The 17,784-nt window shown below is 38.4% G+C and overlaps 1 protein-coding gene across 5 annotated transcripts in view; it reads left to right on the forward strand.

Annotated features, from left to right (window-relative positions):
- LOC139140857 (uncharacterized) overlaps positions 1–17,784 on the forward strand; it is a 126,418-nt gene that overhangs the window by 100,462 nt on the left and 8,172 nt on the right. For 4 of the 5 annotated variants that reach the window (XM_070710703.1, XM_070713662.1, XM_070711387.1 and 1 more), the window contains one exon: positions 12,823–13,014. The exons of the other annotated variant lie outside the window; for it this stretch is intronic. In XM_070710703.1, coding sequence (XP_070566804.1) covers positions 12,823–13,014 — 192 coding nt within the window. The remainder of the gene's footprint in view (positions 1–12,822; positions 13,015–17,784) is intronic. 5 annotated transcript variants of the gene reach the window in all.

Genomic DNA, 17,784 nt, shown 5'->3' on the forward strand with positions numbered 1-17,784 from the left:
ACCTTTGCCCTGGCAAAGCTGCTTGCAGCTTTAATATTTTCTTTGTTTCTCATCTCCAGAGGAATACTCGGGCAGGGCGGGGGCGGGCGAAATAAAAAAAAAACAAGTACCAAAAAAAAAATCAGTATATGTTTCAGTTCAATCATAGACCCTCGAGAAAAACGGGACAGGCAACTGCGATAGAGAACAAAGGGTCTATGGGATTAGCAGCGTGCGATCTATCTTGGAATAATTAAGAGGTGTTAATGGGTCGGGAACGGAATGAAGCTGGACCCGATCGACTGCACAACGTCCGGTTCATAGGCATGTGCATGCGGGTATACAGTAATAATGTTTACGGATTACAAGTTATTCCGGATTACCCACAAGTCCATTTTTAGAAAGAAAAGTGTTACAACTATTTTGAGAAGAATTCGTGCAAATGGTTTTAAAGTACTTTTTACATATTGGTAGCGAGATTCGATGCAACTAGAAGTCTGCAGGGAGTTAGTATGTTGCTGTAAAGTGACAAAGTTTCGAATAGAAATCCGAAACACATACCGCTGCAGTTCCAGACTTGACAGCAGTTGACATCACAGAGTTGTTTACATTCCCCAATCGTTCGTGTATCTCCGAATTTTCCCTCGTTTTTGCAGTTTTTTAACCCTCGGAATATTTTCTGTGCGATAAGTGCTCCATGATTCGGTAAAGTATGTATGTTAACTACTGAAATGTTGTTGTTTGAAAACTGTGAACGGCCAAATTCACGAGGACAGCGTTCAGCTTTGTGTAAATGCATGTCCACCTTACCGCTTCTGACTTCACCAACCGTTGGAGAGTCCCGATTGATCGCAAAGTTTCTCCTGACAGCCAAAGTCAGTGTTACAGATATGTTTCCTAGTACTTTGCGGATGTACACATGTATAGCTTATCCGAACTTTGGTGTTTCTTTAGGCTAAAACAGTACCAAAATGTTAGAGGTCGTGTATTTGAGCTCCGATTGAGTAGTCATTTTTTATGTTCCCTGATTTTTGTCAAATGTTGCGTGACAGATGAAATAAAGGTCAGATTTTCATTTCGCAGGACTGGGGAAGTGTAAAGCTGTCTAACTCGTAAATGTTTGTTGTTATCGGCGATTTTTATGGTAGGGAATGTAAACTTATATTGTCGATACCTAGCAAGAGTTTTCTGCAGCGTCTATGGCTAAATGTACACTGTTTTTATCGTCTGTTTTTTTCCCGTTGGCTTCGTCTAGAATCCAAAATGTGATCTTCATCGTTACCAGAACATTCACCATGACTAGTATCAAAAAACCCTCAAATTCTCCATGTCATTACTCGGAACGTGCCATGCAAGAGCAAAGTGTACATATTCAGAACGTCAGTTTGATCGTTAATGAGATTCAGTGTTAAGTACGAAGTATTGTTGTCGGGGACCGCTTGGTAAATAAACTTTAATATATTCCAAGATAGATTGCACAAAGAAACCTCAGCAGTTGCCTGTTCCGTTTTTCTCGAGGGTCTATGGTTCAATAGTCTGTCCATTCAGCCTCTTCAATTAAATTTTTAAGTAAAGAAAAACGTGTACTTGTTTCAGTTCAATGTTCTGTCCATTCAGTCACTGCAATTTCTTGTCTTTCAATCCAGTGTTCTGTGCTCTCTGTCCTAGCGTTTCAGTATGAGTCGCTGCAATCTAACAATTTGATGATTTTGGTGCTATTGCTAGGATGAACGCCTCAGAGGTGGAGCAAATAAAAAAGTTTTTTTTTATTTTCATGTCGGAGCTGAAATTTAGGGTCGGTTGGGAGATGATAAACACAATAAAAAATGTCGCCCCAATCCAAACTTCATAGTGGTGAGAGATGATAAAGCACATGGAAAATGATGACAAAGTGGTAGATTATTTTGCAGAAGCTTTAAAACACTCCTTTGCAACTACTTAAGAATTTTTTTCTTTCTTTATTGTTCAGTTAAAACTGAAAAAATACCTTGAAGGTACAGTGGAAATGGCTGTTATTGTTTGTATAGCAATTAAGCCCTAAGAAAAAAAAAACAAGGATATAAAATGTTACAGTTTTTCATAAATATTAATGCTCATGAATGTTAATGAGCCATCCAGCACTCTGAACTCTGGGGAGAACCCTGAGCCCTGCATGCGGAAGACCCCTCCTCTTGGGAAAAGAGCTCAATGACACAGTCAAGTCATATGTTCGACATGTACGAATCAAGGGCGGCATAGTATAACGTCTCCGTTACCATTGCTATAGCCCACGGGGTGATTCTGAACCGAAACTGAAGTCTGCTGTCAGAATTCAGTGGCCATCTCAACCTGACTAGCGAATGGGCGAGATCAGCTCTTTTACGTCGAATGGGCTATGTGAAAAGAAAGAGTACAAAGGCTATGGAGAAAAACATCAATGCTTAAAAGTCAAGAAATGCATTAGGACGCTTTCACAGATCGAATCAAGAAATACAGTTCAAGAACATAACATCCCACACAAATCACTTATCAGCTGGTAAACCAGGGTTGTCTATAATTCTGTCGGGGCAATGGACAATGGAAGAAATCGGATCGCGCCATGTGTCTACAACTGGAGTATTATCGCCCTGTTTGCCCCGCTAGTGCTACACTGCCCAACTCTGTGAATATACTTGTCCTCGATGTATACCTACTACAGCCTACAGATATTTGTTGGTCGTAATAGTCGTTGTAGAATGAAAACTTGTGAACAACCCAGCCGATTCTCTTAACGTTCCTCTCAACACTTACGGACAACTTATCTGATGCATACCATACTTCACACCTTCCACTCTTTCACCAGGTTGAAACACGGGCACTCTGTTGTTCTGAATTGATAGTCTGAATAAACTAAGCAGCTTATATGTATAATACGAACTTTGATGATAAATGTGTAAGAAATTTATAACAGAATGTCGTTCAGATTGAAATGCCGACTTAGCTACAACCAGATCAAGGTCGGACATGTCTACCTGAACGTCACAAGCGACCACATTGACCGCGTTCTTTCGATGCTAAATGCCGCAGCGGAACAACGCACACGTACTATACGTACGCTCGTGCGACCTGCGCTGTGTCTTTTCACATAATGATTTAAATAATAACACACGCCAGCAAGGGCAAGATCACGATTTGTTGCCCGCCCAAGGGATGGTGCTCATGACGGTAATATTGATGATGCCCGAGCCGAAGGCGAGGGTATCATCAATATTACCGTCATGAGCACCAGCCCGAGGGCAGGCAACAAATCGTGATCTTGCCCGTGCTAGCGTGTGTTATTAATTTTATTACACCGAACAAACACTTGTTTTCGAAAATTTGCTCAGAATGCAGTCAAGTGTCGATCGAGACTCGCCACAGTGAAACGTTCTATTTGTTGCTCGATCGCAATGCTACATGAAGTTGAATTAACGTCTAAAAACGAACACAGTGTTGTTCAAGCTTTTCTCGTTTAATGTACTAAACTTCGTTCTGTACTTCAGGTCGAGCTAATTTCTTTGGTGCCTTTTCAAAACCCATTGCTTTACAGAAAATACCAAACAAAGTACGCGACGATGTTGTACGCGCAGAAAGTACGCGCGGTATTCCAGAACGGACCGAGCTGCAGGCTATATCACTGCACGCGACAGGGCTATATCAGCGCACGCGACAGGGCTATATCACCTAAGCCATGTTCTATCACTTTTTGTTCTATATCACGTGAGTGAGGCTCAGCCAATCACAGTACCTGAATAATACGTGAGGTGTAATAAATATATATACAAGGGTGTGCAAATCATTTCTTGACAATATTATGAAGTGAGTGGAATTCCATTGCGAAAACGACACATGAAATTTGAAATGACATCATAGCACACATCAAGTTATGAAAATGACAGACATGTAGTAGATATTCGAAATATGACCGAGAATAAATGCATCGCTAGTCCTGACTATGTGCATTACAAATTGCCGTTATCCGGTAGCGATTTGGATGTTCGAACGTCGCAAAGTACGCTAATATAGCAAATGCCATTCTGTGATTTCGTCATGCGCAGAAGAAAGGACATATTTTTCTGTCACCAATTACCTACCTGTTTGTACATATAGGACTTCTTCTCTAACTGCTCTCTAACCGCAGATAAGATCTTTTAAATCTCGCCTAACACCCCCTTGGTCTATGAATAATTACCCACGATACACCAGTTTTTTCTCTGCGCTCATTACACTTGGACGTGTATTGAAGAAGCTCTCGTTACCGCTTGGATTTTATCCACTCTAGATCGCTTTTCGGTGTTTTTTTCGGGAACTCACTAGACAGCTAAGTGTATCTTCACTATTGTTGTGCCGTTTTTTGTGTTCTTTACATCGCCTTTGTTCTTCTTTGAAGACTTTGTTCTTCTTTGTCTTTCCGGCGATTGGTGCCTTTCCCGCCTTTTGGGTTATCAGGCGTATCGTTTTTCCCAATCGCCATTCTCGTTTTTTCTTTTCGTTTCGTCGGCCAGCTTTCTCGTTATTATTTACGTCATGAGCTTGCAAGTCCGACGTGAGGGTGTTTGCGGACATGAAATGTCGAACCTCGATCGGCACGACAAGTGCCATCTTTGCCGCGCTTGTAATCGGTCCAATACTTGTGACATTTGTCATAATTGGTCTGATTTTGATTGGAACAATATTTCTTCTCCCACTGCGTTCGCTAGCCAACGATCGGTGAATTCTCCATCTACGCTAGCAAGTTCGGAACGCAGAATCGTTGGTTCAGATGACGGTATAGTTCCTATGACTCTGACCAACGAAAATATTGATCCCTCCGACCGGCAGTCGGCTTCCCGGAATTGGGAAAACTCGACGATTGGTCAGGCGGATAAGGTAAGTGGTTCAGGTTCAGGGAGAACGATCGATATGTCCGACAGTAGTACCAAGGAAACCCGAGAGGTCACGGTACCTAGTGTAGGCAAACCTAACGATGAAGTTAGGCAGGACTTACGCCGCGAAAGATCTCCGAAGCGACGTTCTAGTTCGAATTATATCTCTCGCTCCAGCCGAGGCCTACGTCGTAATGATTTTCCGCCTCAGCGTTTTGAGGGTAGACGTCATCGCTCCCCTTGCAGAACTTACAGGGAGCGTGATCAATCGCCCTATCGGTATGACGATTATGGGGCTCGATTGAGCTCTCCAGACCGTCCGACCTTCGACCCAAAGGTCGAGCACCGGAGATCTAGACGTAAGCGTTTTAGACACGATTTCCGTTCACCAGAGAGAGAGGCCGGTTACTATCATCGATCAGGGTTATATCAAGTTGTCGAGCAAGCCCTCATTGAGAGAGGCTTTTCTAAGGCAACTGCCGCCATTATCGCCAGACCACAGCGAGCCAGTACTCTGGCAACCTATGAAGACAAATGGCGGAAGTTCTGTGATTGGTGTGGTGAACGGAAGATTACTCCAATCAAAGCCTCTGTAGAACAGTTAGCGGAGTTTTTTCTTTTCCTCTTTAGAGACAAAGAATTTTCTCCCCGTACGATTGCTGTTTATCGTACTGCCATTTCAGCTACCATTACAGGCTTAGGAGGTGAGGACTTTGGTCATAATAGTTCTCTCTCCGCTATGATCAGAAACTTCATGATTGAGAGACCAGCGAGAAGAAAATTGGTCCCTCAGTGGAGTTTGTCACTGGTGTTGCGGGCTCTGCAGGAGCCCCCGTTTGAACCACTACATACTACTAGCCTTAAAGCCTCACTTTTCAATCCCTGGTTCTCGCATTAGTGGAGTTCTCCCAGTCAAACACATGGCCAGTACGATGTTTGATTTCTATTACATTAATTACACAAACTGATTTCAATCTTTTGTCACCTTTTGCTAATCCTGCAAATAGAGCTTATATAACCGTTTGATTGACGGTCGGTTCAAATTGCCAACGGTCATTTATTCCCCAGCACCACACTCAAATTTCCTTAAAAAACGTCTTTCAGCCACGTTAGAATTGGAATATAACCACAGAGTTCGATCGGCAGCCGCTTCGTGCTGACCGCTTGGCAGTCTGTCAGCGTTTTTGCGTTTGGAAAAAAAATAAAAAGTGGCATTTTCTGGAGCTTGTGCCCTCATGTTGCCTGTTTGGTGTCCACTTACACAGTGAACGCCGCCATAGGCTGGCGCCCTTTTAAGGGAGGCTCCGCCTTTAAGGCTCTAACGTATAAGACTGTGTTTCTTATAGCCCTGGCGTCTGGTAGACGCAGAAGTGAAATTCACGCTTTTGGTGTGGATGAGGGCTTACTGGCTATTAGCAAAACGGAAGCTGTTTTGCGCACTAGACCAGGTTTCTTGGCCAAGAACCAAGCACTGGATTCAGTAGCACAGCCTGTTATCATCAAAGCACTTGACACACTCACAGGCCCTGAACCACAGGAGAGAGACTTTGTGCCCAGTCCGTGCTCTCCGCGGGTACTTAAAACGGACTGAGCATTTTCGAGCAGGTAGAACTAGACTGTTTCTACCTATTCCTCCGTCTCCTAAAACAGATTGCTCAGCTGCCGACATATCGAAGTGGATAGTTGCGGCTGTACGCTGGGCATATTCAGAAAGTTCTTCTACTAATTTACGACTTTCAAATGTGACTGCTCATGAGGTTAGAGCCCTGTCAACATCATGGGCTTTATCAGCTGGAGTGCCTGCAGACGAAGTCATTCGTGCAGGAACTTGGCGGTCAGCTAATTCCTTCATTAGCTTTTATTTACGTGACATGGCCTCGGAATTAGAGGGTTTATATTCTCTTGGCCCGCTATCGGTCAGTCAACAGGTAGTTTCAGGCAAATAATTTGTCCCAGCCTCCTAAGGTCTGTGGTATTCTGTTGTTTGTCCTATAAGTACAAACAGGTAGGTAATTGGTGACAGAATTGATGTTTAAACTTAAACTAATTTCTGTCATATAATTACCTACCTGTTTGCTCCCGCCCTTCCTCCCCATGGTTTGTGTGTATTTATTTGCCGTGAGTGTAATTTCCATTGGTTATTATTTTCTCATGGTAATCTTTGAGTTATTACCCCTATTTTCTGGGTGGCTTTCACCTTCAGGAAAGGTTGATACATGCAGTGTACTAGTGAGTTCACAAAATGCTGCAGATTAAAACTGGTGTATCGTGGGTAATTATTCATAGACCAAGGGGGTGTTAGGCGAGATTTAAAAGATCTTATCTGCGGTTAGAGAGCAGTTAGAGAAGAAGTCCTATAAGTACAAACAGGTAGGTAATTATATGACAGAAATTAGTTTAAGTTTAAACATCAATTTTATTTCTCTTTGTAGTGAAAACCTTCCAATATAATATTCCAAAGAAGAACATTTAAGTTTTTTTCAGTTTTAGTGAACGCCTTTCAATAGAACCCGAAAGATTGTTTCAAAAGTGCATTTCTTTTTACTCAGTCTGTTTTGGTCGTATGGAATGTGAACAAGCCTTGCAGGTCAAGGGTTACATTTTCACATTTTTTTCTTTGTTTTCATTCTATATTTTACGTTCTATCGTCAGTGAGTTACATTGCAAAAATAAAAAATTTGTTTACCTTTTGCGGACGTTTTAGAGGGTGATAGTATCTGTCCCCCCTGTCTCCCCTTTTTTGTAACGCACATCGTCAGGTTCCATGTTCATATGAGCATACCCTTGTATATATTTATTTATTTATTAGCCGTGTTCACAATAATGACATTGGCTCAGAAAGAAAGAGAAGGGGAAGAAAATGTATAACACTGAAAAGTTTTCAGATTCACTTCATTCAAATTAGCTCAGAAGTGATTAAACTTTCTGTCTGAAAATCTGTAACAATTCATTCATGTACTTTGCAACAACATGAACAATGCAACTGTCAGTACATGACAAAAAGTACTTAAAAAGAGAATTATTGTCAAAGCATCTTAGCTGGTTCTGAATGTTAAAAATTATTTCAAAGTAAATTGTTCGTACAGTTTGTGCTGGTTTACTTGGACATAATAAAATATATATACAATATATATAATATATGTACATTTCTGAGGCCGGGGCAGCAGATGACAGTTCAGAGGCGCTCGCGCGCATAGCTGTCGTCGCGTGCAGGTTCCATTCCAGCCACCGCGCTCATGTACACGGCAGTCATAGCAACGTACCATCGTCATTCTCCACTACCGGGTACACTTAAAATACGCGCTTCATGATTGCGGTAAATACGCGCTGGTAAGAACTCTGCTGTGCATGCCGCAGTGCAGAATGACCGGTTGTGAGAAAAAGTGTCATCAGTTGGGTGAACCAGCAGAATGCGACTGTTTCTTTTGTATTATTAATACCTCATTTTTGTTGAGGCTTTTATTTTTTTTACATCGCATTGTAAGTTCTCCAGCGGCAAATGGAAACTAAAATACGAAATCATGTTTACACGCTTATACACGGGTGTCTGTAAATGTGGTAACTAGCCATAACAATCAGTAATGACCAGAAACGAGCAGTAACGAGCAATAACGACCTAGAACTAGACAGAACGAGCCAATAACGAGCCATAACGAGCAAAAAAAATATGATCTGTCCATACATTAATCTGCAAGCGCAGTTCCCGCCAATCCTGGAAATCCCGCCCTCCACGGCATGTTTGGACATGGTGCGGCCCGTTACCAGTAACGAGCTGCAGCGTAGCAATTATGGTCAATAACGACCAGAATCAAGCAGTAACGAGCAATATGGGGCCAGAACAAGATAGAACAAGCCAATAACGGGGCAATGAAGAGCCCCAATGGATTACTCATGCTAAGGGACAGAAAAGGAATTACAAGACGGGAGGGCTGATGTTTTTCAACATGACGCTGAGGAAAAAATAGTGAATTGTGAACTTCAAACGTGTTTCCATGAAAAATAGTGACGCACATCAATTTACGTGCTCAAAAAAAAAACATACCGTGAACCTTATTCTTTAAAAGAATAGCTTTATCCTTTGAAAATAATCAAGAAAATAAAATCAAACAAGCAACCTAGCGGCCGATATAGCTCCGCTGTGTTTATGTAGAGAATAACTATTTTTGACACATGTTGATGAAGAAGGTGGAAATCTTTGATAGCTCAATGCATTGGCCAGAAAAAAGTGGCTAAAATAGCTGCAAAAATACACAATTGAAGATTTCATCATACTTTGAATATATCACATCGGATCATCCCTAAGAACATGTCAACCAAAGCTATCTGATGAGTAGTTTTTTAAGAATAAAATTTTCTGACAAAAAATGGCAACAATTGCCCCCAAATATAAAAATTGCAGATTTCATCGTAATTTCAAAAGATCAAATTTAGTTCATCTGTAGGAACCTGCATATCGAATTTCAAAGCTATCAGACCAGTACTTTTCTAGAAACACATTTTTTGACCAAAAATGGAAAAATTGCTTCGATTGTAAAAATACGAAATTGCAGATTTCCTCATTGTTTCAATAAATATCATTTAGATCATCTATTGGAACCTGTATACCAAATTTCAAAGATATCAGATGAGTAGTTTTGGAAATACACATTTTTTGACCAAAAATAGCAAAAATTGCCCCCAAAATACAAAATTACATATTTCATCAGAAATTAAATATATATTACTTAGTTTATCTATAGAAACCAGTATACCAAATTTCAAAGCTGTTAGACCAGTACTTTTTGAGAAACACATTTTTTGAGCAAAAATGGCAAAAATTGCCCCAAAAATTCAAAATTGCAGATTTCATCATAATTTCAATAAAGATCATTAAGTTCATCTATAGAAACCTGTATACCAAAATTCAAAGCTATCAGATGAGTAGTTTTTGAAATACACATTTTTTGACCAAAAATGGCAAAAATTGCCCCAAAAATACAAAATTGCAGATTTCATCATAATTTTCAACAAATATCATTTAGTTAATCTGTAGGAACCTGTATACTAAATTTCAAAGTTATCAGATGAGTAATTTTGGAAATACACATTTTTTGACCAAAAAATGGCAAAAATTGCCTTAAAAATGTAAATTTGCATATTTCTGCACAATTTGAAGAAATCTGAAATAGATCATCCCTAGGGACATACGCACCAAATACCAAAGCTATCTGACTGTTAGTTTTGAAGAAGAAAATTTTTAAAGATTTTTTTACCAAAAATGACAAAAATTGCCTTAAAAATACAAATATGCAAATTTCACCACGACTTGAACAAATCTGACTGAATCACCCTAAGTAAACTACATATCAAATTTCAAAGCAATCGGACAAGCGGTTTCAGAGAAGATTTTTTTACCAGAAACACCAAAAAATGCCCCAAAAATACAATATGCAAATTTCACTACGATTTGAACAAACTTAAGTGAGGTCACCCCAAGTGAGCTGCATATAAAATTTCAAAGCGATTGGACTTTCGGTTTCAGAGGAGAAGGCAATTGTTGACGGACGACGGACGACGGATGGAAAATCAACCTATTTGATAAGCTCCACGTCACTGACAGCGGAGCTAATAAAGTAAACAGTTGCACAAAAACCCTCTCTCCCCACCCCAGGGGACTGATTTTTTCCCCCTGTGGTTTTGTAAGGGAAAAATTGTTTATAGTTTATCCCTGGATTAATTACCATGTGAAGTGAGGTTGTAGTTTTGGCCCGAAATTCACATATCAATATTTAAATCTCACATCTTCACTTTTAAACACCACATTGTAATTGACAAACATTTACAAATGCAAAGACATAGTCAGTATTGTATCGCAAAAAGAGTCCATGCTTTTCTCATAGATTGCCATATAGTAGCTCAACAGCTTGAGTATATATATAAAATTAGAGAAAAATTATATTTCATGCACACACATGCACTTCTTATCTCCAAATTTCTATAAAGTATATATATCAGCTAGCATATAAATGTAGGGATATCGCTTGTTTTGTCGGGAAATTTATCAATCGTTTGCCCAACAGACTCCGGATTTAATTTTTAAAATGGGGCCCTCCCCTCATAATCTCTCTCCAGTCCCTTACCATGATCACCGGCAAAGGTCAGAGTTCATGCAAATATGGTTTCATGAATGCAAAACGGATACTGCGCGCGCTCAAGTCTATTAGCTCTCTGGGAATTGACTTTCTGTCTTTTTTATATCAACAATACATATATAAATGTGAATTTTTCTTTTTATTCGAAAAATGTTTATCAGGCTTCACTCGTACGCCACGTGTTGACTGAGCACTGCCGCAGAGGTTTCGAGATTGTACAAAGCATGTCGTAGAAGGCGGGATTGCAAGGACTGGCGGGAAGTGCAGTTGTAATTCAATTTATGGATAGATCATTTTTATTTTGCTCTTTATTGCTCGTTATTGGCTCGTACTTTCTATTTCTAGCTCGTTGTTGCTAACTGTATGAGCACTGCTGCAGAATTTTTTGGACATACCAAACGTCATAGAGGGCGTGATTTCTAAGCTTGGCGGGAACTGCGCTTGTAGTTTAACTTAGGGACAGATGAAATTTTTTTGGCTCGTTACAGATCGTTATTAGCTCGTTCTGTCCAGTTGTAGCTCCTTATTGCTCGTTACTTCTCGTTTCTGGTCGTTACTGATCGTTATGGCTCGTTACCACATTTACAGACACCCCTTATACACCATCATTTAAGAACAACAGAATGCCCATGGTTGAAAGTTACAGTGAGCGCTAATGTGTAGACAATGCATGCAACAGCTGTTAGCTACGCAGAGCGTGTGAACTAAAGGATATGGCGGGAATATTTTAAAGAGTAGCAGGGAGAATTAAAGCGTAGCGGGACCGCTACGCTAAAATGGCCTGGGGAGAACACTGACTGCAACCGCTCAACTTGTCAACCAACAAAGTGTTTAAAGATCTGCCTAAGCATGAGTTCCAGGCAGTCTACACTGATAAAGTCTGTTCTGCACTGTAAAACAGCATTATAGACCCAATGCTTGATCTTGGACTCAGTGAACTCAAACCGATTCACGCGTAGTGATTGGTTTCTGCCGTGCAGGAGTTGTCCCGTCGTAGAGAGAAGATCATTGGAGGTTTTAGAGAGGCAGGAATTTTGGACGCTTTAGAACGTTGAACAGTCAGTCTTTTGTATGGATAATGTATTCGTTTGCTTTCATATCCACAGCGAGTGTACCTTTCTAAACACTCTAATTGAATCGCTGCAAAATGATTTTGATTAATACTGAGAAAAATTATTTTAAGTTGAGACAGAGGAAGCCATTTGAAATAAAAAATAAACCACAAGTTATTTGTTTGGGTACTTCATTTGTTTCATCGTGCATGTTGGATGTGTTTGCTTCCAGACGGAAACATTGCCTTGGTTTTATGAAAAACACATTTCGCGGGGATTTATTTTTGCGTTTTTGTGGACGTACACGAAATACATGAATTTAAATCCACGCTAAAAATTAATGATTTTACAGTATATATAATCATCATCAACATGATCATGATTGTAGATATTCGCTATATGTTTCATTTCTGTCTTAATCATACCATGATCAGGATTGTATACATATAGTCACGGATCATGGCCAAATTATCGTAAGTATAGTTATCATTGCTATGTCGACAAAGAGTGTCATATGTTGGTCAAATATGATCAACTATGATGAAGCTTTAATAACCATCCATAAGAGCAATGTAGCTTTATGAGTGTTTAGAATTGTTTGCTTAAGAATAAATGATCTGTTAAAATTACATGTTTTTAGCATTTCAGATACAAAGAGAAACTTATTTTGCAACTGCATGTACATATATTGCTTGTCATTGTCTAGCTTGATTGCAGCCTTCAAACTAAAAAGTCTATTCATGAAGGGATAATTTTCTCGAGTCAAAGCTCATTTTCTTCCCATGTTTCATGTTATAGCCTGATTCTGATGCAATTATCGGCTGGGTAACTGCAGATGGGGAACTTGAAATCACTGATCGCTGGATGTCGCGATATGCAATGCCTCCTATGGATGATGATGACAATATCTACAATAAAGCAGGAAGTCATGTAAATGGCATCACTTCATTGTCATTTTCAAGAAAACGCATTACAACAGATGACATGCAGGTAATACAAGCAGTTAACTGATTTTAAAGACTTCATGTTATTATGTAGGTTCATGATTTACTTTCCAAATCAGGGAACCAAAACCCTGTGGTTTGGTATTCAAGTTTCAAGGGATTATTTTAATAGGATATTATTATTATTTATTCTTTATTTCGGACAATGAGCATGTCCATAAATATAAATGATTACAGAATTGGGGGAAAAAAATAATGATACAAATATGATGGCATCAAGAAAAATTCATTTATGGCTTAGACCATGAAGATATATTTCTGTACAAAAAAACTCAGATTTAGAAGACTGAATTTATCCATCTTTACCTCAAGTCAGGAGTGAAGTACACAACATCATACATGTTACGTATAATTAAGTTTTCACTCACACAAATCCTTTTCATCAAACTGTTGATTTGCTTTCTAAGCAAAGCGTCAAAAGTGTCAATCCTGTTATATACAAACATAGTACTGGTGCTGTTGCATCTGTCATATTGCAGAAATATGCAACCAGCGTTATTGTAAGCAACTTTCAATTGTTTCAGGGCGCTTTTATTATAGCTGACCCATAAATTACCACCATACAATTGATAACAATGTGCTTTAAATAGTTTACACTTAACACTCTGAGAACACAAAGAAAATTTTCTCAAGAGCATGTTAGCAGAGATATAAAAAGATCTCCTCTGACACTTGATATCAGAATTGTCACTGAAGGTATTTGTCAACAGATAGCCGAGGTGATTTTTCTTTTTAACAAATTGCAGTTTCTCGATCTCCTTTGAGATAAGCAGCCGGAATATTTTCAATCATACATCGCTTGAGAATTATACACATACAGTTTTCTCTGTATTGAAAACAACATCATGAATATTGCCATAATTGCTACATATATTTAAAAATTTCTGAGTTCCTTTCACTGACTGGCTTATCAGACATATATCATCTGCATACATCAGATGGTTAACAGAAATACCACCGATGTTGCAATCAGCCTTAGAATTAATCAATCTATGGCTCAGATGGTCCATATACACATTGAAAAAATTTGGGGACAAGACACCACCCTGCTTCACACTGTTTAGAACATTAAAATGTGTTGAAATACAGGAGCCCCATCGAAGAGAGATTTTCTGTGTTCTATACAAGGTTAAAAGGTATCTCACATAACAAATAGGAACATTACGGTTGATCAGCCTCTTGAATAATGACCAGTGATTCACACTATCGAAAGCTTTAGAAGCATCCATAAAAGTAATGATAACATTGCTAACATGACTTCTATAATAGCTAATGACCTCTTCCAGGACAAACATACACATATCAGTAGAATGACAAGTTTTAAAACCAAATTGGTAAGGTGAAGATCCAAGAAACGACTCAATCTTATTCAAAATGAGTAGTTCAAAAACTTTTGAAGTAATAGAAGATCGAGCAATCGAGCATAATTGTTCTTACATTGCTTATGTTTTTGTTCTTATCTTTAAGAATGGGCACTAACAAAACTTCAGATAATCTAGGAGGACACACATTATGAATATAAGCATTGACATGAGACACATGCTCAAAAGTACAATTAACTTATTACTAGCATATAAAAAATGCTCAGATGAGAGAGAATCTGGACCAGCAGATTTCCCTTGTTGTAACTTGTCAGTGGGATTACGAACATCATTAGGGGATACAAAAATCACATAATCAAGTTGCAATCGTCAACCTTATCTAACATGAATTCTTTGTCTCTACCCGAGTGAACCACATTTAAGAGATCACTAAAATGGTTCCGCCACATTTCAGAAATATTGACATGTTGAAATTATTGATATATTGAAATTATGATTAAATCTGCAATTTTGTATTTTTGGGGCAATTTTTGCCCTTTTTGGTCAGAATATTTGATTCTCAAAACCTACTCATCCGATAGCTTTGGTTGACATGTTCTTAGGGATGATCTTAATGTGATATGTTCAAATTATGATGAAATCTTTATTTGTGTATTTTTGCAGCTATTTTCGCCACTTGGTATTTCTGGCCATTGAAATGAGCTGTCAAAGATTTCCAAATTCTTCACCAACACATGTGTCAAAAATTGTTATTCTCAACATGACACAGCGGAGCTATATTGGCCACTTGTTTAATTTTGAAAAAATTTGCAGAAGAATTGACTTTGGTATAGTTTATCTATTGGGATGGGTATCTGTCTGGCATCCGTTGTCAGTCTGTACATATTTATGTATGTATGTATGTGTGTATACATGTCTGTTTGTGAGGATGTCCGTCCAATCAAATATCTTGAGAACTGCTGTACTTACAGATTTGATATTTGTTCAATCAATCAATCAATCTTTTATTACTCAACACACACTGACAGAGAGTGTGGTATGGTACATTTCAGATGAAAGAACAACATGTCCAAGATGCAAAATATGAGAAATTTTTTTTTTTGATATTGTTGAAAATATTGGTAATAAATCTTCTTCTTCCCAACTGCTGGCCAGACAGCTTTGATATTTGGTATACAGATCCCTAGGGATGACCCAACTGAGATTTGTTCAAATTGTGATGAAATATTCAAATTTGTATTTTTAGAGAATTTTTTGTCATTTTTGGTCAAAAATTTTCTTCATCAAAACCACTTGTCTGACAACTTTAATAGTTGGTAACAGGTTCAGATGATCAAAATATAATATATCTGAATTATGATGAAATCTAAGAGTCTTCGCTCCGTAGTAACTTACAGTAGTTATTCCACTCACTTCTACCACTTGAGGGCGTCCTTCCATAGTTCTATAAAAGCCTGAGCAGGCTACCAGGTGTCATGACCTTTATCATGCTTGAAGGGTAACATCACTACAAGTGTTATCTGTGTTTCCGCTGCTGCTTGTGTTTTAGTAAAAATACGATCATTTAAGAACTTTTATGAATTTTTTAATAATAATAATAATAATAATACTTTATTGCATAACAACACACTTCGGGAAGTGCGGTAGAGCAAATCAAATCAAACATTACACACATGTTCAGGTAAGACTGCTGCTGGGGATGAATCTGTAGTGTAAGAAAATATACCTTAAAAGAGGCTTCTTGTCCTGAAAATTCATGATGTACAGGAATTTCTCTCTGTCACTTAAATATTCAAAGTTCTCAAAATGTGATTTCATACTAGTGAAAAGAGTATTTCTATTATTAACATATTTGTCACACTTAATAATATAATGAAACTCATCTTCTACAGAAGACTTACAAAAAGTACAAAAGTACTGAATTTTTTAATCAGTAGTTCGTAAATATACAATCCTATCCAGCAGCAATATTTCGATTGTATTCATGGTATTTAACCTCATTCTACAGAGTTTCAACATCGATAAGGAGCTGGAAGGACCCCAGCTTCAAAACAATTCTTTCAATCAAGACACGTGCTACATATTTTTTGCTCACAAGTTTAAACACGTGAGCATATGTCACGGCGACGTCTGTCTGTCTGTCTTTCTGTGTGTCTGTCTGTCTGTTGGTTTGATATCTAAAAAACGGCTTATCAGATCAGAATCAAATCTGGTACATATATTCAGTTAGCAAATGGCAAGAACTGATTAGTTTTTGGTGGGTGTAGCTTGCATACTTTTTGCTCATTTGCATAATTAATGATTTTAGAAAAAACGGATATACATTAAAAAGTAAAAACGACTACACACAATTGATGAGATTTGCTACAAATGTCGATCACACCAAGATATATCGGCTTATGATGAACAACGATATAGATACTTTGCGAAATCGCGAAATCACGAAATGACAACATATCCACAACCCAAATTTTTTTTCAATAAAATCTAATATTGAAATAATGATTGATTTTTGCAGCGCGAGATATCATGTTATATATCTGATTTGACTTGATCAAAATTGCACGGCCAATCTGTAAAATCATGTTCAAATCCACTACATTCATGATGGATGCTGCTAAGGAAAGCCCAACACTTGCATGCTATGTGCCAAAGTCAATTATTGACAGTTTTTATGGGCTGTGTGCCTGTGGCACCAACATTTGCTGCAATTGTGTAAATACAGCTCCACGCATACAGGAGTACACGCAACACACTCTGACAGTATAGTCACTGACCGTATATACAATCAAAATGTGGAAGTAAACTTGAGTTCAGCGCGTGATCTGGGCATGTGGCTAAGTAAACTGAATTCTCATGGGTTGGGCTCACATTAGGGACTAGTCAGTTTCTTTGCCTTGGGGGGGGGGGGGGCGGTGGATTATTTTTTGCTGACGTCAAAAAGTGGCTGACCCCCCCTATTCCAAATTTTGAAAACAGGGTGACCCCCCCTATTCCAAATTTCGAAAACAGGGTGAAACCCCCCCCCCCCCGGCGCGCGACATAGGTAAAACAAAAGGTGGACATAATATATATATATATATATATATATATATATATATATATATATATATATATATATATATATATATATATATATATACATACGTATATGTATATAATATTTTACATATATTTGTATTTTAAATAGTCATTCTATGTTTTAATGAAATTGTTGACATGTCAGTTGTAAGATAAGAATTTCAAAGTGTCAATCTTAAAGTTTGAATACAGTACATTTTGAGTGAGCTGTATTTTGAATGAGCTGTGAATGTATTTCACACTTTCTATGCTTAACCAGATGTCCTGAACTGTTGTACAGAAATGGATGTCAATCATTAATATCAAAGAGGAAAAAGCGGTGAATCAAAACTTTGATGGGTGTTAAGACTTGC

The sequence above is a fragment of the Ptychodera flava genome, chromosome 1, assembly GCF_041260155.1.
Source record: "Ptychodera flava strain L36383 chromosome 1, AS_Pfla_20210202, whole genome shotgun sequence".
Taxonomy (NCBI): Eukaryota; Metazoa; Hemichordata; class Enteropneusta; family Ptychoderidae; genus Ptychodera; species Ptychodera flava.